Here is a 25,675-nt window from a genome sequence, read left to right on the forward strand (position 1 = left end):
AGAACCAAATCTGTATATATTTAAAGCTTGAACTTTGTGATCTTCCTGCTATATGTTTTTGTTTAAATAGACAGCACTCAAATAGTTTGGGCAAATGGTAAGGCAGTTTGCCTTAATACATGTTTTCCCCCCCACAAACACAAGTGATATACAGTAGTTGGGCTGCTTATGGAGCATCTTATTAATGAGCGTAATCTGTTCGAACAAAGTAAATAATAAACCCAAAAAGGAGCAAGATGACAGCAGAATAAAATATATTTTTTCTGTATTCTTTCAGTGCTAAAGATTTTAAAGCATCATTTCACTCAGGAGTCCTAGAAAAATGAACATGCTGAAATGTGTACGTTACGAATTATGGGTATACATCTATTCCACCTTTCAGAATGCAGCCTGAAAAAGCATTACACCTTCAATTAAGTATCGCTTCTGCATGCAGCGAGAGCCCCCAAATCCAACATTTTTAAACCCGCTCCTCCAAACACACTAGCCAGACCAGATTCTACGAATACCCCAATGTATTACTAAGCACACTAGTTCACACTAATCTTACTATACATGTGAAAGAGTGATTAGCTGGATCTAGCACATGATATTGCTGAAAGAGCATTAAGAAACACTGCTCTAATCTCTAGCAGAGTATACTGTACATTATGGAATGATTTTCCTTCTCAGTATTATTGGACAGTGTTGCAAAAAAACACGAATAACCGGGAAATGTTATTCCGAGTTAGATTTTCTCTAAGAGAAGAACAATACAGATTCCCTGCATCATTACAAGGGGTGTGATCTCATTTTCGGTAAAGATTCAAAACATGAAATGTAGCTGCTAAAAGGAACATCGGGATATATTTACTAAGCCACAGTACTCCATAAGACACCTTCCTGCATGTATAGTCAATTTGGCCCCTTACAGTCCATTCAAATGAATACGCTGTAATTTGTCTTTCAGCACAGAAAATGCCGTATGGCGCAACACGCCTTAGTAACTATAGCCTATCATTTCTTTAAAATTAGTATATAAAGACATTGGGCTACATGGTCACTAATCAATGTGATTAGATTCCTTTAGAACAAAATCAAAGCAAGAACAAGCCACAGGCACCCGCATTGTGCAATGTACATTGATAGATCAAGAAAACCGTTCTTGTTGCTGCCCATATTTACATTAAAATATCAAGTCCAACTTGGAACTACAGTAGAAACCTTATTTCTAAAAACAACATTATTTGAGGACTTATTTGATTGTGCAAACAGAAGTTACATCTGCCATTCTATAGTAAGTTGGAAGCTGCTAATACATTATGTTTAGGCAATGTACCCTATGCTATAAAATGGGCATCTCTGCAGTACCACTACACTCATATCTAGGTATATCCCCATTGCTGAAAAACAGCACAGCTTCTAGTGTTTTTTCATATAATAACAGTTGCCTTGTACCTTGTTCTCATCACCTTCATGAGTGGCATGTTATATAAAAGAAGCTTTAATTCAGACTCCATTACACATTCACACATTGACTGGCAGCATTTAAGTGGCTACAAGGTTTAGCCCCATTAAGTTTGGCCAAAAATATATATATGGTCTAGAAATAATCATGTACTTTTCCGTCCCGATCACAAGCTCTATTGTTAAATTATCCAATAGTTTTCTATATTGAGAAACATTTTTTCATGTTAAAAATTGGCCACGATTGTGACATTTCTCAAAATGGTATTTTAATTCATTGCCACTTTCGAACAGTCCGCAAATGCTATTATTCCACCGCACATGGGTGTACGTTCTTCAACTGCTACCTATAACAAAGCATTTTTTGATCCTGTCAGGACTTAACGCTTTACATTAGTTTCAGTGTTTAGTCAACACTACATTTATTTCATGCTCATTTAGCTTAAACGTCAGAAACGTTTGATGGTGTTGTAAAGCATCACGTTCCTGAAACAAAATAGCCTTTTGTGGAATGGGAAGAAGTTTTGGTTTGGTCTGTTGCAATGCCTTTATTTTTCCAAAGGTACTGTATAAGTAAAAAAAAAAGCTGCATCTTCACTGGTCGAGTCCAAACTAGATTTTACTGTCTGTGCCATTTGCATTCTGAGATTCTGTGCTTTGTAAAAACAGGATTCCAGGAATACCACAAAAAAACTACATACACCAAGCAAAGACAAATACAGTATCAATAAACCTTTACCTGTAGCAATATTTGAAAAAGAATAATAGGTTATACTTTGGGGACAAGGGTCCATCACAATAGGAATTTAGCTCAAAATGGATTATTGATTACTCTTGGGAGTAATTACAGATGGTGCATCAAGCGCAGCACATTATAACCGCATAGTCCATCAACAGTTTAATACTCCAGCATTTACGTTGATAAGAACATTTGTTTTCAAGTTTGATATGTCTGATGCAGAACTGTTAAATTTAACTTTTGTAGCTTTTGGGGGGAAAGGGAAAATGTTCAGGCCATTGTTACGCAGGGATTATTTGAGAATTGTAGAAGCTGGATACTTCTTATTTGCTTAGTTCTGCAAACTTGCCATTTAAAGCTAAGTCCAGTTTGGGCATCTGTTCATTTTATGCTCCAACTAAAGAATTCCAGTGTTACTCATATACTGGTTAATTTGTGTAAGCTGGCCACAATGTTTAAAATAAAAACATCTGAATTACAGTTGATGCTCAATGCGTATATTTGCCCACATACAGTACATACCAACACATCTCATTCTAAACTCTACAAAGGAAAGAATAAATATACAGTATTTATTGTGTTCCAGTAGTTGCATGTTTTGGCACTGCCATTGTATGAATTGTGTATCAGATGTGTTATTAGTGGCTACAGTAATTGTTAAATGTTCAAGGGTCTTATTTTTTTTTAATTGACTAACAGAACTCTTCTACTCTGACCAAGTTTACTCAACATATATAAATTAGCTTTCGCCAGAGGGTGGCAGTGTTTTACTACAGTATATACACAAGTGTGTTGTTTATACTGGGCAACTCTTCCTAGTTATCATTTTGTGTTTAGGAATTTAGCTTAGGTCCCAAGCACTTATACAGTATTTGTCCTCTTAAAAATACCTCTCCATATGTTTGTTTGGAGCACTCTCTTCGCATCATATTGCTGGCAAAAACGTTAAAAATTACAATAGCGAAACATGTCCAATCAAACATAAAAATTAGGGTTCTTTAAATTTCCACCAAATAAATTACATTAACCAGTATATATATATATATATATATATATATATATATATATATATATATATATATTATATATATATATATATATATATATACTGAGTTAAGTTATGGTGAGTAAAAAAAGTGACAAAAACCCTCCACAGGAAAGCAAATATGCAAATAGCTATATTTGCATATATATATATATATATATATATATATATACACACACACACACACACACACACTATATATATATATATATATATATATATATATATATATATAATCAAAAAATAAATAGATGATACCGTTCTGTGGCTAACGAAATGCTTTTATTTGTGCGAGCTTTCGAGATACACTGATCTCTTCTTCCGGCGATGTTACAATGAATGAAGCAAAAGGTATACTTAAAAACAGTGTCTCTTGGAATGTTATCTGTGCTGTTCCTTCCCCCGGTGTGGATGTGTTTTATGGCTAGAGGTGTCAAAAGGTTACTGTGAAAGCAAGTGAAGAAAGAGTGTGTATGTGTATCAGTGTGAATAAAAATGCACATACACACTCTTTCTTCACTTGTTTTCACAGTAACCTTTTGACACCTCTAGCCATAAAACACATCCACACCGGGGGAAGGAACAGCACAGATAACATTCCAAGAGACACTGTTTTTAAGTATACCTTTTGCTTCATTCATTGTAACATCGCCGGAAGAAGAGATCAGTGTATCTCGAAAGCTCGCACAAATAAAAGCATTTAGTTAGCCACAGAACGGTATCATCTATTTATTTTTTGATTATTGAAGCTCTGCTAACACGGTACTGATACCTCTACATGAATATATATATATATATATATATATATATACATATATATATATATATATATATATATATATACACACACACACACACACACACACATATATATATATATACATATATATATATATATATATATAATATATATACATATGCTTTTTCCTTATGTTTTGTCTGAATCACAATGGTAGAAAAAAAAGTAGTACAGTACTTCAGGGAGCTTTGCTATAAGATTACTTTATCTCATATAATAGACGGCTTCAAAAGCTCAACTGATTCTAAGCAACTTGGGGTCCAACATCTAGTTCATTTTAGTGACACTGACATAAGTACAGATACTTAGGGGTTTACTGCAGATTGATGCCTATATTATACATGGATCCCATTCTCCAGTGCAGGCTGAGATAAGCTTCTCTAGCCGATGAGAAATGCCCTTCAATACCATGCCTCTTGCTCCATCCTGCTGTTCATAATTGCAGAACTTGAGAGGAGGTTAGTAGCAGCAAGCTGTCAGCTCCAGCTAACAGAGTCATACAGCATGGGTATTATTCATCCCACTTCCATGTCCTCATAACTGGCATGTTGAATACGTTATCCAACAGTTAGACGGCTGATACTTGTTCTTCTTCTGTAAAAGAAAAGAAAGTTGTGAGGGAAATTTGCATTGAATGTATCTAAACAATTTTCCAATTCAAGCTGCCATACATTTTTGTTGAGCCTGTGCTATGAGGATTAAATAATCCAAAACACCTTGAATAATTAACAGGTGTATTCAATACACAAATGTATGAAGTGAGTAATGACACACGTTTCTGTACTGTATAGCGAGTCTCCATACTAAAAGAGTTAACACACATTCTTGATGTGTTTGTTGAAAAATGTTTCATCCTTTACTTCCCTTCGGAGCCCAGGCCAGAGATGAATTCACTGTGAAGTTTGCCAACAGTTTTCTGTTTTTGGAGATACTGTAAAGCAAAGTAAAAACATTTTCATGTGGACTAAAAAAATAAATGGCCACTTTGTGATGGTAAAAAAATGATTCACTGGAAGTCCTGCAACAGTTTTTGTTATTTGGAGATGCTACATAGCAAAGTAAAAACATGGCAACTATTGTGATGGGGAAAAAAAACTCAGTGGCTTATTCCAGGCTAAATTCTTTTGACAATCATTTCCATTCATATACTGTATGTACTGTATTTGTGCATCCAAGTTTTTTAATTAATTGTTAGTTTCTACAATCAGGTGAGGCTGCAGTTCAGGGAAAAATGCTTAGAAATTACTGCATTATAAAAATATTGTTTTATACTCTAGTGAGACTATCTTACACTATGGATAACGCAGAGAATTACTGGGATGCCTGTTAGAAAGCCTCTTCCCCTTTCCATCATAAATATTGATTTGTCCCAATATTTAAACCTTTGAGCGCCGGGCCGGTCACGAAACCAATGTGCCACAGCCCCCCTGTCACGTTGTGATCATGTGATCATTCGTCAGCAATCATGATTGCAACGTCACTGGATGATCCTCTTCCTTCAGATCTCGTTCATTGCTCCACATGCAATCACCTCTAGCAAACACGCATAACTACATCACAGGGCATTCAAAACCTTAAGAAATGTGGATCTTTTTAAAACCAGGCACAGAATAATTATTTTTGAAGCCACTTCAACCACTGAACAGAGCTAAAAAAAAAATATTTTTTGAATCTGAATTAAATGCACTTCATTATATTCAGTATAAATGTAGTTGTCCTTATATAATTGTTTGCACATCTGTACTACAGTATGATTTTAAGACTGTATAAATTAGCTTTGCTTACTTAACCAGTAGTATAGAGCACAGACCAAACATTCTGTGTATTCAGAGATCTAGTCCAGATATTTAATGAAAAGTAAATGCAAGCGTCTGTGCTTTACTATTTCTTCCACTTACAGTGATATAATAACTTAAACGCTAAAAGCTCCGCATGGTATTGCACCAGATACAATCAATGGTATGTAATGCCGGTTTGGGTGCGATTCCACACATCAGAGCTTGATGAATCCCAGCGGCTGATTGTTACCTACAATACACAGAACTGAGAATACAGTGAATTTATTCTTGTTAAAGGGAACCTAAGCTTATATTGTCGTATAGATGCCCATATTTTGTTTATCGACAATAGTGTAAAGAAATGTTGTTGTAGAAGACTCTTGGTATAGAGTGGACAGTTATAAATGGTCAGTTTCCATTTATAATACAAATACAGCACTAGGACAAGCTAGAAAGCAGAGAGATTAGGGATAAAAACAAGGGCTGGATCCCAATTTCATCATCTCAGTCGGATTGGCAATACTGCACATATGTGACCCCCCGGCTGAGCACAGGTGAATTATTCACCATTTTTATATCTCGAAGGTTGATGGTAAACCATGATGACATGAAACGAAGCCATATCAGTTAGCGAATGTGTAGTGTACATGGAAAAAATGACCTACAGTAGATCATCATCTGAAGGTTCTCATTATCCCAACGTAAAAACCAATGGGCAGCTGAATATATACTTATCCACAGCAATAGATGACAGAAAGTGTAAGGAAGAGATATTTATGTATATAATGTACTAATATACTGTAGCTATTCAGTCAGAAAGTGTAGGAAGCGATGATGTAATATGGACTAACTTAACTAAATATGAAGGTGAAACTACACAACATGCATCATATTCTCATATACAATTAAAAGAAAATCGTCCGTGCTTGAGAGGTCAGGAGAAATTCGTGTGCTTTGCAAAGAAAGGAGCCTGCAAGATTTTGTACCCTATTGCAAGCTAGAAAGGGAGAGATAGCCAGCAGCGTGCAGAGACATTCGGACAGTTGTAAAATGAGATTTCACTATATATCTACTATAGCAAGTTAGTTCATCAACATACCATCCGCTTCACTATCTGTGTCAGCCAAATCCGCTACCTTAGGATGGGACTGATGCCGGTTATGCCAATGAGTTAAGATCTTCTGCGAGACACATGCCATTGGTTCACTACCAAGAGAAGCTGACGAAAGTCTAGAGAGGTCTCTATGTACCATCTTTGACCTCTGTATCGCCACACTATACTCTGGAGGTTTTAAGTGCGGGTGGTGAGATTGTCCTTCCTTTATGTCCGCTAATGATATCCCCATGTAGCCCGGTGGGGTGGGAGGTGGCTCCCTATACCTATCGTCCTTCTTAGGTGAGGTGACACAGTACACTGGCACAACAAGAGACAAGCAATGGAAAAAATGTTAATGGGAGAAAAAAATGAAAAACAAAACAAAAACAAACAAACAGTGAAATGTTACAATGGCAAAACAGAAACTGGTAACAAATTAAAAAAAGGTAAATGCAGGAAAGCTGGTTATGATGACAGCAGCAGATATTGGGGTTACAAGTCTCCTGTTTTAATCCACAGGCCTTGTGGTTATTGCAAATACATAAAAAGAATAAGCAAGGCTTACAGATATGTGTACTCTCATGCTGTGTACGTTCATATCTCACAGCACAGAAAAGCAGTGTTAAACTCGAGGCAAGTCATGCTTCTTTGACGTTCCAGTTCACATTTATGAGTAGCCCCTAAAGATGAACATGGTGCATTAGAAAGTAATACTGATCAGGACACCTCCAACCATTTAAATTTTCTTCTGTTTAGACTATTGACTGAATATCCAATGCGTCTGAAATAGACAGAGCAGTATACTGTAGTAGCCAGTCAAGTGAACAGCCTTTATCAAGCAATATATAGCAATGGCTATAAGCGTTTAGTAAATATACACCTTTGTATGCAATGTTTAACTTTACATAGATGTACATCACATACTGTAGGTGTGACCGGTTGAATCAACTGTACCGCTTCAAAAATGTAGTAATTTGATTTAAACATTAAGCATGGTAGGTAATATTAAAATACAAGTATTAAAATAAATAAAATAATTTAATGTAACCATCTATTGTTATAACTCTGTGCCCAGGACATACTTGAAAAGAAGAGGTACCTCTCAATGTATTACTTCCTGGTAAAATATTTTATAAATAAACAACCAAACTTCAATTGAATACAAATAATAGAACTATGGTTTTCCTGATTACCAAAATGAAGACTGCACTGATCATCCTGTTCCCTAAAAATAGGCGATACTATAGACATTTGAGATAAGATATATGGCGAGCGTCTTCAATTTTTGCCAAACGGGGAAAAAAAAAACATATCTCGGACCAAGAGGAGGAATTCAGGTAATGAAAGTTATAAGCCCCCCCTCCCCCCCCCCACGGAAGGAAGGATGGTGAATGCATTGTTGAGTTAACAGGTCCATTTGCATTAAAGGGAATAATATTAGTCAGAACGTAACAGAATGTTGACGTTTATATGTCAATGCGTGGGAGCCTTTGGGCTTTTAAGTAGCTGATAATTGATGTATTTGAGATAGTTTAATATGCAATTCCACAAGTCACTGAAATAAAATTGGAACCAAATTGTTACAAGTTAACCAATATAGAGTTTCTTTTTAGGTTTCATGCTCAGATGCAAAATAGGCTTTGTTTCTCTTTCCAGAATTAAAAAAACAAAACAAAAACCTAATTACCTTTTTGTCCTAAAAATGTCAGGATCTATACAAATGTATAAATAATGCACATGAAATAGAAAGCTTAATCAGTGTAATATTATTAAGCATAGCCTTTTCCATACAGTACTTGATGAATTAAAAATGAATGAATAAAAAAAATAATGCTAATATAACCCCATTTCTGGAACATAAAGGCATTGTGTTAATGCTGCTCCCATCATTTCTGGAACATAAAGGCATTGTGTTAATGCTGCTCCTATCATTTCCGACTCTAGCACAATGCGCTGCTCAGGTCTATCAGAAGAGAACAATTATTCAAACTCCAGCACTATTCTTCCAGAGTCGCATGTGTTTAAAGTAACCCCACCACTACCCAGAAGCACGTGCCAGGAACGTGATCAGAATACTATGTCACACAGTGACATAAAGTACTTAAAGCTGCAGTTCAGTCTTTTTTTTTTTTAATTAATTTTTTTACTTCAATAGTTTCATGTGGGCAATCTCTAATTACCTAAAGAACTGTATAGCTGCAGGTCAATTCGTTCTCCATGTATTGATCGGCGAAATTTGGTGACATAATTAGTGAAGGGATCTGTTTTTCTTCTGCTTCTGTCTCTCAGTGGAAGATCATGAATATTCATGAGCACTCCTGCACTGACATGTGCTAGAGGGAGGGCAGGGCTGACAAAGGGGTGTGCCAGGGCTTGTGACAGGACATGAAGGGGCAGTGCCTTAGCAAATGGTTGTTAAAATAGAATACATGAAAATTGGTCTTTCAAAGTTGTTGTTTTTTAAACAGAAAATGCTAAAAGTATTTTTTCTTAATACAGAACTGATTTATTAAAAAAAACACACATGCAGGATATTGACTGAACTGCAGCTTTAACACAACTGCCTGTCCTTTTGTAGCAGCATTAAAAAAGCAAACACTATAGAAGTCCCATTTTCCTCAAAAGTAACCCTAACTAGGGTTTACATTACTGTCTACAGCTTCAGTGCTGCTTTCTGGGCCACACATGATTTTATCACAACCCAAATATGAGAAACTAAGGATATTTTCTCATCTTTCCTTGTTTTTATTCATCAAGTATGGAAGTAATAGCGGAGCTGCCCATGATACTTCATTTCTTTACTATGAATCCTGCTCAAGAGAGAGGTTGGACAAGCCTGAATTGTTTATGTATCTTTTCCATTACAGCCTTAATTTAATATTAAAACATAAATGCTTATCATGCTTGTCACGTGACCAGATATACCCTGCTATTTGAAGACAATAAAAAGTGAATTATTTGCAATATAAAATAAAAACTAGTCCTAAATATTGGAAGGCAGTATATTATCATACAGCTGCAGATGAATACAAAATACGGAATAAGGGTTGCTAACTATATCAGCACAAGGGAGAATAAAAGCGAAATACATTTATTGTATTGTATTTATTTTTTATATTTGCTGCAACCGCACTTATTTTCAAATTATGCACTTCCTTCCACCAGTCTCCTTATGTCTCTAACTCTATTCATATATCTCCATCTCTCCTTTCTTCCCCACTTCTCAGTTCACATGAACTCCTTTCTTACCTGCGTCCTCTGTCACCACACAGCTATACCTCCTGCACTAAATCACACCCCTACAAATCATCCTCACACATCCTCTTTCTATCCATGCTTCTCCTCCTTGCTTCTGGGGATATCTCTCCCAATCCTGGTCCCTGCCTTATTTCTACTTGCTCTCGTCCTCGCCTCCCACATACAACTTCTACTCCTTCTGGTGTTAACCCCTCCAACCTCATACCCATCCCCTGCCACCCTCCCTCCTCTCTCCCTTTCTCCTGTGCCCTTTGGAATGCTCGCTCCCTCTCTAACAAGTTCCTCTCTGTGCATGACTTCTTTCTCTCTCACTCCCTGCTTCTCTTTGCTATAACTGAGACCTGGCTCACTCAGTCTGACTCTGCTCTGGAAGCTGTCCTCTCTTATGGTGGCCTTTCCTTCTCCCACACTCCGCGCCTTGATGGCAGGGGTGGAGGTGTGGGGCTCCTGCTCTCATCTCTCTGCCGTTACCGAACTATTCCTATTCCCCCCTCTCTTGCCTTTCCCTCCTTTGAGGTTCACACTGTCCAGATCTTCTCTCCTCTCCCTGTTCATGTGGCGGTCATGTATCGCCCACCTACCTCTACTCATCCCCCTTCTGCCTTTCTCTCTCACTTTGAATCCTGGCTCTCTTTCTTCCTCTCTTCAGACTCCCCTGTTCTTCTCCTTGGGGACTATTGCCACATTGATGACCCCTCTCTCCCTTGGGCTTCCCGCTTTCTTTCTCTAACCTCTTCTTTTGGCCTTCAACAGTGGACTGCAGCCAGCACCCACAAGGATGGCCACTACTTAGACCTGGTTTTCACTAAAAATTTCTCTCTCTCTGATTTCTCCATTTCCCCTTTTCCTCTCTCTGACCATCACCTCATCTCATTCTCTCTATCTCGCTTCTCAACTTCTCCACCTCCATCTACACCCCGGTTCTGCAGAAACCTGCGCTCTATTCACTTACCTGACTTTGAGTCCACGTTACACTCCTCCCTCTCCTCTCTCAGATCTGCTACAGACCCTGACAAACTGGTCAGGAACTACAACTCTGCCTTGTCCTCCTCTCTTGATCTACATGCCCCGCTTTCTCTCTGCCGCACTCGCCCTTTTAACCCTAGACCCTGGCTAAATTCCCACACGCGCATGCTGCGTTCCTCCACTCGTTCCTCTGAACGCCTCTGGAGGAAATCTCATACTCTCGCAGACTTCCTTCACTACAAATTTATGCTATCCTGTTTCAACTCTGCCCTCTCGCAAGCTAAACAAGCCTACTTTTCTTCACTAATCAACATGCACAAGTCTAACCCACGCCGACTGTTCTCTGTCTTTGATACTCTACTCAAACCACCCTCCGCTGCCTCTCCTTCCTCCATCTCCGCTCAGGACTTTGCTGACTATTTTAAGGAAAAGGTGGAATCCATACGTCAGAACATCCCCTCTGTTTCTTCCTCCCATCCTACACCTCTTCCTAACTCTCCTCCTGCCTTCCTTGACTCTTTTTCCACTGTCTCAGAGGAGGATGTGTCGCTGTTGATCGCCTCTTCTCCCTCTACCACTTGCCCTCTTGACCCCATTCCCTCCCATCTCCTAAAACCTCTTGCTCCTACTATAGTCCCTACGCTCACGCACATTTTTAACTCCTCCCTCTGCTCTGGAACCTTTCCATCCTCCTTCAAACATGCAACAGTCATACCATTACTCAAAAACAGCAAGCTTGACCCTACCTGTCTTTCTAACTATCGGCCTGTCTCCCTCCTGCCTTTTGCCTCTAAACTACTTGAACGTCTTGTATTCGCTCGCTTGCTCCATTTTCTCAACACCTATTCTCTCCTAGACCCTCTACAATCTGGCTTCCGTACTGCTCACTCCACGGAAACAGCCCTCACTAAAATAACTGACGACCTCCATGCTGCCAAAGACAGAGGTCATTACACTCTGCTCATATTACTCGACCTCTCTGCAGCATTTGACACCGTGGACCACCCTCTTCTCCTTCACATTCTCCATACTCTTGGCATTCGGAACAAAGCTCTATCCTGGATCTCATCCTACCTCTCCCATCGTACTTTCAGTGTCTCTTCTGCTAATACCTCCTCCTCCTCTATTGATCTCTCTGTGGGGGTACCCCAGGGCTCTGTCCTGGGACCTCTTCTCTTTTCTCTGTATACACTCTCTCTAGGTGACCTAATAACATCTTTTGGGTTTAATTATCACCTCTATGCTGACGACACACAAATATATTTCTCAACACCCGACCTTACACCTACTGTACAAACCAAAGTTTCTGAATGTCTCTCTGCTATATCATCCTGGATGGCCCTCCGCCGCCTTAAACTCAACATGGCTAAAACAGAGCTCCTCATACTTCCTCCCAAACCTGGCCCTACTACCTCCTTCCACATTACTGTTGGAACTACGATCATTCACCCAGTAGCCCAAGCACGCTGCCTTGGGGTCACACTCGACTCCTCTCTCACATTTGCCCCTCACATTCAAAACATTTCTAAAACCTGTCGCTTTTTCCTCCGCAATATAACAAAGATACGCCCTTTCCTCTGTTGCTCGACTGCTAAAACTCTGACTCAGGCCCTCATTCTCTCCCGTCTTGATTACTGTAACCTCCTGCTGTCCGGCCTTCCTGCCTCTCACCTGTCTCCCCTACAATCTATCCTAAACGCTGCTGCCAGAATCACTCTACTCTTTCCTAGATCTGTCTCAGCATCTCCCCTCATGAAATCCCTCTCCTGGCTTCCGATCAAATCCCGCATCTCACACTCCATTCTTCTCCTCACTTTTAAAGCTTTACACTCTTCTGCCCCTCCTTACATCTCAGCCCTAATTTCTCATTATGCACCATCCAGACTCTTGCGTTCTTCTCAAGGATGTCTTCTTTCTACCCCCTTTGTATCTAAAGCCCTCTCCCGCCTTAAACCTTTTTCATTGACTGCCCCTCACCTCTGGAATGCCCTTCCCCTCAGTACCCGACTAGCACCCTCTCTATCCACCTTTAAGACCCACCTTAAGACACACTTGCTTAAAGAAGCATATGAATAGGACTGTGGCTATTCTGAACACATGGCACATAAAGCTTGGCCCCCTGCAGATGCACTTACCAGAACTCCCTCTTACTGTCTCTGTACGTTCTCCCTACCTACCAATTAGACTGTAAGCTCCTCGGAGCAGGGACTCCTCTTCCTTAATGTCTAAAGCACTTATTCCCATGATCTGTTATTTATATTATCTGTTATTTATTGGATTACCACATGTATTACTGCTGTGAAGCGCTATGTACATTAATGGCGCTATATAAATAAAGACATACAATACAATACAATTGTGACATTATCAAAAAAAAATACTTCTGCAATTTGAAGGGAAAAGACTGTTATTCTTGGGACACAATCAATTGTATAAAGGCTCTTATTGACTAGATTAGGATTATTAGTCTATGCTTATATTTGCAGTATTATGGTCTGTTAAACTCTATGAGATCCTGGGCAGATCACTGATCTAAAATGCTTTCCAAGGAAGTAGATAGAATAGAAATTAATAGCTCTGTAATTGTAATGGTAAAAATACCTTCATTAACAAAAACCATACTGAAAGTACCATACAGCATCTAGTTTCGGAGATCATAGACTTTATGAAGTGATAATCAGTTGTTTACCTTTATCCAGCATCATCCCTTATGATTTGTATTTCTGCTGGGCATAAATGTCCTATTTACTTGATGTTGAGAAGTTAAGGTGTAATGTATAAGAATAACACTTTGTGCTAGCTTCACAACAATGAAATGGTACAATGTAACAAATTCAAACCAAAATGCATCTAAAATATTTTGCACATTCACTACACTTGAAGTCCTCTAAAACTAGTTAGTATTGTTTGATATATAGATGGGTACACTGCTCTACCTATGTTTCACATCTTTAGATACACAGATCTTAAAACAGCAGTTCATGTTTTCAGTCTTGGCCCTTGGAAATAAATGCTTTTCAGGATAGCACATATTTTTGCATGTAAATAACCCCTGAAAGAACATGACTTGTTGATTCCAAGAAAACCTCTACTGAAACAAGTTGACCGAGTGCTTATATTATCAAGTAACATAAGTAGATCTACATCAAAAATGAGCATCCTGGATTTGTACTGCCAATCCAGGTCCCATATCTGCTGATGTCATTTCATAACAGCTCCATATTGAAATGAAAACCGTATGTAAGAGAGTTGATAAATCCAGTTTGGCTTACCTATCAGGCCTTTATCTGTAGTGGAAGTGACTGTTTTATAGCATGTGTCGATTTGGTGCAAGTCCGAAGCCTCTGTCTTCTCTGCTGTTGCTGTATCCAGTACTCTACGCTTAATTGTGCCATAGTTTGTCTCATAAGTATCTGACATAGAACTGGATGATGTCCAGCTTTGACGTGACTGGTTGAGTTCCAGGCTGTCTTTTGAGTGCCTGTTGGCTTTGTTATAGTCTTCATTATATGACTCTTCTGTGTAGCAGTTGGTTGACTCTACTTCAGCAATGGGCGCATCCACATGCGAGTGGCGATAAGTGCTTAGAAGGTCCGAGCCCTTCTGGCTTTGAAAAGCTTGGAAGTTGTCATGGGAGCTGCTGGAAGAGGAAGTCCAACTGCCACGGCCACTGTCTGCTGTAATATGGTCATGAGAGATTTCCTCGTTGCTCATGGACGGTGCAACATTTCTGATAACAGGATATCTTGCAGACAGCCAGCTACAAGGGAAACAACCAATTATGAGGACAAATCCGTTGTACAATCAGAATATTCTAATACAATAGCACAGAACAGTAATAGCTATATTGGTCAGAGAAAAATAGTTTTGCAGGTAGCAGTACCTTAGAATGGAGGAAGATTAGTTTTTTCGTTTGTAGAATAGTTTCCTAGACCTTACATCTGAAGAAAAAACGTATAGGGTATTGCAAGTTCCCATACAATCTGAATCAATAAGTGAGGAACCTTAATGCTGGTCTATTAAAATGTTTCACTGTCTGCAAAATAGTATAACCTAATTTAATATCACCCTCTGTTTTCCCAAAGACACTGGCACTGACTCACATAATTCCCTTAACGTTTAATGGCAATCAACTGGATTTCTTTTTTTTATGCTGTAACATTCAAACCTGAGCACTTAACCCACACAAATATTGGTATTTTGTTTGCCAACATGCTGAATGCTCTGACATAAGAATAAAAACATTTTCTGTAAAACAAAATGTGTATGTTTTTTAATTATATTCCGAAATGTATAAGCTACATATAATTAACTAGGTGCACATCAACCCAGAGAAGACAGATGTATTTGCAGTGTCCCTTTATACAAATACAGTATGTTGATCAATAAGGTGAACATTTTTCAAGTGCTTCATATACATATATGAAATGACGCAATGTGGTAACCGACACACATTGTTTATATGAGATGAACTCAAGTTAGTAAGATTGAGGGGGAGTTCTTGTTGTTTTCCCTTACCCAGTGCAAGGCTGACTGTACTCAATTGTGGGCTGAGGCAACTCTTTCCTTTCTGCTGCTCCTAACGAATCTATGACCATGTGTGAATGAGGCAAACATCTCTCATCCTGCAGGGCAGCTGACATGGAGTCCACTGAGCAGTTGCTGACTATGCTTGATCGTGACGAGATCTCGCTGTGGCTGGAGTCTGAGAAGTTATCAGATTTAGTGGACGGTATAAGGGCATAGCCTAAAAACAAAAGGTGGGTATAATGTAGGTCAATGTCATGAATCCAGGACAAATGTAGTAGGGAAAAAATATTTAACTTCAAGTTAACTATAAAGGGAGTAGTTATTGGATGAAATTATTTAACAAAGCAAACTCACTTAAGGCAACTTAATAACCAAAATTATCACTGCCCCATTAAGTAAACATATCAGACAAAGGTTCACCATTTCTAGCCTTTCTCCAAATTTTACATATTTTACACTTTTCCATTCTTCACTGACTCGTACATTTATAAATCAACACCACAGCTATCTAGCATTCTTCCACAGTAATATCATACACAAGTGCGTATAAACCTTTGTATTTTTCTGACAATCCAACAGATTTGAAATTATCCAGAGTTGGGATTCTCCTCTTACGTTGTTCGCATTGGTCAGTAGAACGTACCTTTCTGTAGAGGTGTTATCTTATTTATGTTGAGACCTGGGACAAGTATTGCATTATGGAAGTAATGTATGGCACACTTACCCAGTATTGGCATTGTATATAATATGTACAATCTTAGTGCCTTACATTAGTAAAGATAGTATGCTTAAGAGCATTACCAAGAATACACAAATTACTTAGCACGGCTACTGGATATAGAAACTTTTTAAAATGTCTCCATGATTTAGGCCATTGTTTACTAAGAGGACTGCATTGCATTGTAAGTCAGCATGCATGAGGTTAACTAGGATAAACTAATGCACAGAAATAAGGGGGCTGGTACCACATCCATCCCATAATTATAATATCCACTTCCATTTAATGTGTCATTTTGCCAAAACAAAAACAGCTTCACTGGGCTAAACTGAACGCACAAATATAAACTTTTACCTTTGATATACTACCCTCGCTGCAGAGAATGAGACTGAAGTAATGTAAAATAAGTCAATTACAGTATTATCCTAGAAATACCCTAACTTGTAATTAAAACAAGGGGGTTTGTTTACCACACATCAACATTTTGTAACCAAAATACTGAACCAAGTGAATGTCTTTATATGCAAATGCACATTTGAACAAAGAATTATTTAGGGCCAATGTGTACCGGACAAGTATGTGAACCAAAATCATATGTGTTTTTATCAAAGTGGAAGTAGCAGCTACGTGACTAAGACACTAATATTTAGAGTGGGAAACTTCACATCAGATCTCTATGAAGGTTGAAAGAAATTTATCTGCTTGCATCTCTGGTGCTAAAAATTACATTGTAAGTGAATCATAGCAGTTGTGCAACATTATATACATATTATCTAATGCTAATAATACAATCTGTTTAATGCTGTACTAGCTACCACATGCTAGATCTATAAATGATGCATTTGTGAATGTATACTTCATCTTATAGGAGCAAAATGAACTAAATGACAGTGATAGGTTCAAAGTGTTACATCCTATGGACTTTCTTATGTCTTCCTTACTTTATTAGACAAAACTATTTATTTAGTAAATATCTGTCAAATTGAAACTCTGGGTTTGCATTAGTTCCCTTATCGTCTGCCTTTTGTTTGTTTTGACTGCATGTGAAATACCTATCACACTCTCCCAGTTGGACTGTTCCCTGAGAGAGAATGCATAAACCAGATTATGTTATTGTTGGGGTAGAGGGATAAAAAGATAAATACTGTAGTAACCCCCATCGTCAGAGTACCTGCAGCATATGAATCAAAAATACTTGACATTTTGATTGATGCTTTAAAATGATCAGCTATCACTTCCACTAGTTCACTGAGGTCTTACAAAAAACAGCACTTCTAATAAAACACTTTTTGTAAGTATGTGAAGAGATGTCAACTTTAATGTGAAATAGCTTCAAGGTGATATGGAGACTAACATTTTCTATACTTGACATTATCCTGCTAAACTCCCTAAGGAACTATTAAAAAACAATTTTGGTGCATGTCCTTTTGAATAGTCTTTCCATAATATATAACACTGCAATTGTTAAAGCCACATCAGATTTTCACAGGTAGAAAGAGCAGGAAATGAATAAAAAAAATAATTTGAGTCACACTACTAATGTCCATTCTTCACTGTAAAAAAATCTAACATTGTATCCAAGTTTAAGCTTAAAGGCGCAGTCCAAGATGTATTTTTATTTTAATAGATATGAAGCAGGGGGTCTCTGGATCTGAACCGTGTTAACTTCAGCCCCACAGACCTTTCACTTACCTCCATCGATGTTGCTTCCGTGGTTCTGAAATCTCCTACGACACGTGGGACAATCGGAAGCCACGACGGATGACATTGCGGCTTCCCATTGGCTCCCGTGCTCTAGTCGATTTAAACCCCTTTAATGTTCACGCAGCCGGGGATGCTAACAGCAGCACCTTTGGAGGTAAGTATCTAGGAAAACAGGTGGTCCTCGGAGTGGGAATTAATGCAGTTCAGTTCCAGACACCCTGTTTCCTACCTCCACCATAAAAACCTTCTAGTAAACTGGTTTTGCGTTTAGGATGTAGTGCTTGTTTGGGTGAGAAGGGCACATTTTGACGCCCTTACCTAATTGAATATGCTGGCCTCAATAATACTAGTCTGGTTGTAGCCAAACCAACATCAAAACGAGTCCTCCCTCAGCTACAAATGCATTATCATACTCGGTACCGCTTTACAATGCAGATTGTTAATTAAGCCCTTCAATGCATTGCAGGACTTTCTGGTTCTCAAGAGGTTAGTTGGTAAATGAGTCTAACAATAATTTACATAAACAAGCGCTGCACTATTAACAAAATAACATGTAGAACATCAAAGGGTATTTCTTCTGATCCTCATTGCTGGACACAGGCATGTAAAAAGACTGCTTGTGGCACAGTTACAGCTTTCACTGTAAACCTCTGTGTTTCCTTCTCTCCTGTCTATCAAGTTCATGTTCTCCTGTTCAGAACTTTCTGTAATACAATGAACCTCTGCGGTTTGGCATGAGACTAGTCTGTCCCTCGAGAAGCTCCTGTCCCTGAATCTTCCAAAAGGAGACCTTATCCTTTTCCTGCATTTCCTCTCTTGTCCTGCCTGCTGTCCGCTTTGCTCCTCCTCTGTATCTATCCTGTTGTTGCTCCCTGCCTCTCGCGGTGCTCTGCCTGTCATCTGCTGGATTTTCTTTTGCAAGTAGCCCCCACCTATTCCGTAGCTGCGCTGGCTGCTGGTCTTCTGGCTGGGGTCACTGGTCAGCGATGAGGAGGAGCCCGAGAGATTTATCTGACTGCAATTCTCCGACCTTGTAGCACTACCAACTATGGGTAAACAAAGTTAAACAAAATGTTGAAATTGCTGTACTTTTATTTACAAGAAACAGTGAAGTCAATGTTAATAGTGCATTATAGATCATTTACATAAATTAACCTTTTTAAAATGATTATTTATCTTACATAGAAGTCATACCTGCTAATAGGGCCGAAAATCCAACATGGATATGAACCCTCAAGTAGGAGTGAAGGTTTTGCGCCAGGGGTGGAAGGGTAAGGGAGTCACTGGGGAGAGCTGCTGCACTAGGAGACTATGCTGTGCTTCCCAGGTGTAATCTTATATGTATTTATCTTAACATTTGATGTTTATTCTAATTTTCATAATATTAAATAATAGCAATTTTATTTGACTATAGAAACCAAATGCTTGGCGCTTTTTAATAAAGGTTAACGCAAGATCAAATACAGGGTGATTATGGTAAAATATATAAGGAACCTTTTGGATTATGAATCTTCAATCCCTTGAGCTAAGAGCAAAACTATTAACCAACCAGTGCACATGTATAAACACCATGTTCTGTGCGATAGACATATATTCCCCATGTTAACTTTCATGCATTATGCACTACTACTTGTACTATCCCTACCTGTATTATGTTTTGCATAATATCTCTGTAAAGAACTGTGTACATGGATGCTACTATATAAACATACGATTGTTTACATATACTGTATTTGGGATGTTAATAGTCATTATTTAAAACTGTCCATTTAGATCCAGTATGAGTTTGAATGTTGAGAAGTTACCCATTATGTGTTGATAATACATGTGTGGGTTAGTATTATGCTGAAAATTAATGTGCGGGAGAGACAAATATATGGTAGACAGGACCATTCAAATATGAGCCCCTTCCAGTGTTTAACTCGGATACATCTGCCCTCCCGCTAAATGAAAGCAGTCAGCAGCTATTGGCTAATGTTAGTCCAATAATTGGGAACATAGAAAACACACACACACACATATATATATACAAAAAGAAAAAAAAAGAGCACACTCCCCATAGCGTAATCTTGTACATTTAATAACACATAGGGAGTGTAAAGTATAAAAACACGCAATTTGTGATAATCACCACCACGAGGCAAGCACCGTCCTGGATCACGTACAGTCCAAGGATTAACAACCGGTTACCAGGAACAGTTCATCCTCCATAGGTTTCCGCAGAAGATGTTCCATATATCTGCTTTCAGTTAGCAAATGAGCTGGCCTCATTATAACAACATGCGCGCTTCGGCCGTAAAGCGCGCCCGTGCGTAGTGACGTAGTGTCGTAATTGGCGTCCGACGCGTTTCGTCACAACTATGTAACTTTATCAAAGGGAATAACATGAACAAGGAGAGCTGGGTACTTATAACTGAATGCAAACTGTGATTGGTTGGAAAATCTTAAAGGGCCTGCCCCCAAGCATATCTGCATCATGATTGACAGCCCAAACCAGCCAATGAGGAATAGTTATTTAAAACCTCCAAAACACTCAGGTTAATGACAATATTGGGAACATAAACAAATCAGCCAGGACAAAAGGAGACTATACCAATTAAATGATATACATACAATAAACACTATATAGAATTATATAAATAATAACTATAACATTGTAATATATAATATAATAAAAATAAAATACTTTGTTGAAGGGAGACATTTTGGATTCACCTCCTGGGGACTCTTGCCCCAGGAGGTTTGAATGAATGTCTGGATACCAGTTCTTTAGTGTGATTCCTTGGGAACATCTTCTGCGGAACCTATGGAGGATGAACTGTTCCTGGTAACCGGTTGTTAATCCCTGGACTGTCTACGTGATCCAGGACGGTGCTTGCCTCGTGGTGGTGATTATTATCACAAATTGCGTGTTTTTATACTTACTTTGTGAGTGTTTTTAATCCCTCTCCTTTTCCCTATGTGTTATTAAATGTACAAGATTACGCTATGGGGAGTGCACTCTCTGTTTTCTTTTTGTTTATATAGAATCCCCATTGGAAGTGGTTTTTCCATCTGAGAGCAGCCTTGGACCCCTGGACCGTGTACTTTTGGTTTTGATCTATCCATCAGGACTCTATTTAGGGTTAGAACTTTCTTTAGAGCTTATTTTAGTTTGTTTTTCACTGTTCATATTATAACATTATTTTTATGATACACTATCCTATATATAGGATGCAAGTATAAGTTTTCTTTTTTTTGGGGACTAATAATTATCACATATTTCAGTATATACACACATTTATTTAATTATTCACTAGTGGCGCTACTTATATATATGCCAGGAATTAGATCTCAACTTAATAAAAACAGCAAGAGTACCCCAAGCTAATGAAATTATTGTGAAGGGAAAAAGCACGCTCTTTGCTCACTTTAATACAAACCACCAAGTTTTCTTTACATATGTACATGGACCTTGGTGTAATTAGAACTGACAGGAGAGCATCAGTAACCACAAAGGAAATCTCACACTGCAAACTATACAAGCTACCAGGCACACTCTGCTAATGCTATCAACTCCATTCCAATGCTATTCATCTATCCCCATTATACATGGCATTGACACCGTATGTTTAATCAGATACTTGGCAACTCTGAGATGAACCAGCAATACATGGTGAAGATAAAACCAACCTTAAATGAACCATGAGGAAGTATCAGGTACTAATTCTGATTGGTTATGATCCATTCTGGTTGATAAAGAACATTACCTGCTGTAGTTCTATTGTTTCACTGTCTCATTTCTAATGAGACTTTCTGAGTGTCCCCCACAGACAACTGTGACTTTTACAGCTTTCTTTAAAACACATCCAATCATTACCAAGGTAAGAATACAGGTGTTTATGAAGAGCAAAGAAAGGCATTTTACCACAAAAGTGTTGAGTAACTGATATTACCGCTTTAAACAGGTTGAGGCTATGCTAATTCTTTTGAAATGCCATAGATAATATCCCCATTAAAGCTTTCTGCAGTCATTCTTAACTATTTGTTGTACAGTAGAGCTCCAGGTAAATACATTATTTTTTTTTATTTTGGAGGGTATAAAAATGGCTTTAAAACAAATAGGAAATTATGGTTTGACTAACCTTCAATGAATATGACATGAGTTATGACACAAAAATAAAATAGGGTGCCTGAAATTCAAGAGTAAGTGGTCTTCCGCAAATAATCTTTTTGAGGGATTGTTAATTCTTAAAGGATAAGTTCTTGTTGAAAGAAATCTCCTGAAGATTAATCTACTGCAATTGACATGACTGATAAGTATGACTGTGTATTGTAAACTTTCTAAAAAAAAGCTTCTTCTACTCAGCCTAAAAAGTGCAAACTAAAAACCCACTTTTGTAACAGAAAGACTCTCCATGTGATGAGCGATGTGGTCCTTTTTGTTGTTGTTAACATACCTTTATGTGGAGATCCTTGTGGGGACGCAGGGGGACTGGAGTGCAATGACGATACCAGTGATATTGTGTCTTCTGCTTGTGTTTTAGTGGTAACTTCATCAGCTATACTGACACTTTTCTGAGGAGATCCTGAAGCTAAAGAGGAAATGTATGTTAATGGTTTTATGCATTCCATGAATTTTACAAAAATGCTATAACACACACACACACACACATAAATAAATAAAATATATAGTCGCCGCGCTTCTCCATGTAAGGAGCATGCAGCTGGCGAAGGGATTGGCCATACAAATGTGAGAAACAGACAGTGAATCCCTGCGCTTCTCCCTTTGGGATAGCAATAAATGGGGAATATTTATATTTATATATATATATATATATATATATATATATATATAGTGTAAAAATCTATATGATAAAGGAGACTTTTGGTTTACATCCTTTGATCAAATAATGCCAAGCCTGATAACCACGTCATGGTAAGTCTCTTACCTAGCAGGTCCCTACACTAAATGCATACTAATGTTATGTGAAAGGGTTAATATAACCAAGCATATGCTTATATAACATAGTGCAGTTAAAAACTGGTATATAACAGTGAAGATACTCACGTCTGCAAGTAAAGTGAATAGTGAAATACAGGGACCTTAGTGGGAGATTATATACCTAGAGGAAGGAGGGGCTGGCCTCCCACCTGCCGCCCAATAAGCAGTTGCAGGTGATTGGCTAAATATATTAATTACACCATATTAGTGTTGCCCTCTAGGAGCGTGCTGCTAAGGATTAAAACCGGCCTAACAGAAAATGTAAAACAAATATATAGTCGCCGCACTTCTCCATGTAATGAGCATGCAGCTGGCGACGAGATTGGCCATACAAATGTGAGAAACAGAAAGTGAATCCCTGTGTTTCTCCCTTTGGGATAGCAATAAATGGGGAATATATAGATGGTGTAAAAATCTATATGATAAAGGAGACTTTTGATTTACATCCTTTGATTATATATATTCCCCATTTATTGTTATCCCAATATATATATATATATATATATATATATATATATATATATATATATATATATATATTCCCAGAATCCCTTTCTGCAGTGGAAGCACTGTATGCAAGGTGATAATGGTGAAAAGCAGGGTTGCAGACTTGTCTATGACATGTGAATGTGCTCACAAGTAATTTTGATATATATGAAAAAATATATATATACACACAGAGAGAGAGAGAGAGAGAGAGAGAGAGAGAGAGAGAGAGAGAGAGAGAGAGAGAGAGAGAGAGAGAGAGAGAGAGAGAGAGAGAGAGAGATTTATATATATTATTAGGGTTCATCAAATTATATGACAATATCTGATGTTTGTAAGCTCCCCAAGGTAGATTTCAGATACTTACTCAATGGGATGTGTTCTTTGCCTGGTCCTTTCTTTCGGATGGGATATAAGTTCACTGCAGGGACCTGTAATACTTGGCTTATTCGGTTTTGCTGATGGATATGGGCTTTAGTAGCTTGGCCTAAAGGCTTCAGAGGCCCAGAAGACATATCAGATTTTGCAGTTCTTCTCTCACTCAAATTCTTAGTCACTGTATGAGAAGAATTAATTTTGGGTTATTTTCTACATTGGTATGTGCCAAACAGTCCTGCCAGCTTGAGAAGCAGGAAAGTTTATATTCGTATTACTGACCAGAATGTAGAGGTTATGTTTGAGCAAAAAAAAGCAAAACAACATATTTGCTACTTTTTAAGTACGGGTGTGCAACATTTTGCTCTGCCGTGAAATATTTTAGTATAAACTATTAAGAATAGACACTTTATAAGTAAAGGTTTCTATAGTACAGCTACACTCAAACTCGTATGCAAAATGCAAGCAGTAGCTTGTCAGGGATCAAAGCAGTAGCTAAAATTCTGTAATAATACACAATCTATACAACATACTGTATTAGTCCGATTATAGGGCGACCCAGACTATACGGCGACAGCCAAATTCAGAAGCAACTTGAAAGAAAACAGGTTTTTTGGAGGTTTGAAAACGCACATTTTTCTTTCAAAATGCCCGATAAGCTACTCTTACTTTCCAATGTAAATGTAGACACATAATAAACAAAACAAGAGTTTAATTTAGGTAACAGTTCACTGTCGGTAGCAGCATCATCGCAACTTGAGTCCCTTCCTACGTTGTCCTGCGGCTGCTATAAAAGATCATCTTCAGAAGCATCCATAACATTGTCGTGAACAATATTCTGGGTGGAAATCAGATCCCAAGCATGAAGCACCCAATCACACAGCTGGCTGGCCAATGGTTTTCTTATCTTACCTGTGGGAGTAAGAGTGTGGTTGCCAGATCGAAGCCAATCTGTGTACTCCTACCTTAAATGGTCTTTGAATGGTTTGTTAAGAACCACATCAAGAACTTCCAATTGGGAGGTTATACATCTGGAAATGGTAACCAAATCTGTGAGCATTTTAGCATTATTATTTTTTTTGACATCTGGAGTTAGGTGTCCCCTAAATGCATCCAGTACTAGCATTGATCTTTTTCTGAGCAACATTCTTCTTCCCCAAACAACTTAAAAATCAGTCCAAAATAAATATTTCCTCCATCCACCCCTTTTCTTGCACGATCACTCCAAAAGGTAACTTTTTTTTCGGCATAGTTTTTCCTCTTCAAAATGATGTATGGTGGAAGGTTTGTGCCATCTGCTACAATTGCTAGCATAACTCTTACTCTAGATTTCTTGTTTCCAGTAGATTTTATCATTACCGGGTTTTCTCCTTTATTGGGAACAGTAACATTCATTCATAGTGTGTGTGTGTGTGTGTGTGTGTGTGTGTGTGTGTGTGTGTGTGTGTGTGTGTGTGTGTGTGTGTGTGTGTGTGTGTGTGTGTGTGTGTGTGTGTGTGTGTGTGTGTGTGTGTGTGTGTGTGTGTCTGTGTATATATATATATATATATATATATATATATATATATATATATATATATATATATATATATATATATATATATACAGTGCTCGACAAATAATAATAACTACACGCCCATGGCGAGTGGATTTAGGCCGCTGGCGAGTCATGCTGCGGCTCTATTAATTTCCCCCTGCTCGCGCCAAAATTTTCAATTTTTTTTTAAAAATAAATTAATAAATAATTCCTC

The 25,675-nt window shown here is 38.1% G+C and overlaps 1 protein-coding gene across 7 annotated transcripts in view; it reads right to left on the reverse strand.

Annotated features, from left to right (window-relative positions):
• Window positions 1-4,073: 4,073 nt before the first annotated feature.
• The window catches only part of RAPGEF6 (Rap guanine nucleotide exchange factor 6), a 309,945-nt gene continuing 288,343 nt past the window's right edge, over window positions 4,074-25,675 (reverse strand). For 4 of the 7 annotated variants that reach the window (XM_075601184.1, XM_075601185.1, XM_075601183.1 and 1 more), the window contains 7 exons: window positions 23,917-24,105; window positions 22,519-22,653; window positions 19,012-19,125; window positions 15,646-15,874; window positions 14,400-14,887; window positions 6,907-7,221; window positions 4,074-4,623 (listed from right to left, as the gene is read on the reverse strand). In XM_075601184.1, coding sequence (XP_075457299.1) covers window positions 4,598-4,623; window positions 6,907-7,221; window positions 14,400-14,887; window positions 15,646-15,874; window positions 19,012-19,125; window positions 22,519-22,653; window positions 23,917-24,105 — 1,496 coding nt within the window. In that variant the 3' untranslated portion in view covers window positions 4,074-4,597. The remainder of the gene's footprint in view (window positions 4,624-6,906; window positions 7,222-14,399; window positions 14,888-15,645; window positions 15,875-19,011; window positions 19,126-22,518; window positions 22,654-23,916; window positions 24,106-25,675) is intronic. The other 3 variants (XM_075601186.1, XM_075601189.1, XM_075601188.1) reach the window with 2 other exon arrangements.

Source organism: Ascaphus truei, chromosome 5, assembly GCF_040206685.1.
Source record: "Ascaphus truei isolate aAscTru1 chromosome 5, aAscTru1.hap1, whole genome shotgun sequence".
In the NCBI taxonomy this organism is placed as follows: Eukaryota; Metazoa; Chordata; class Amphibia; order Anura; family Ascaphidae; genus Ascaphus; species Ascaphus truei.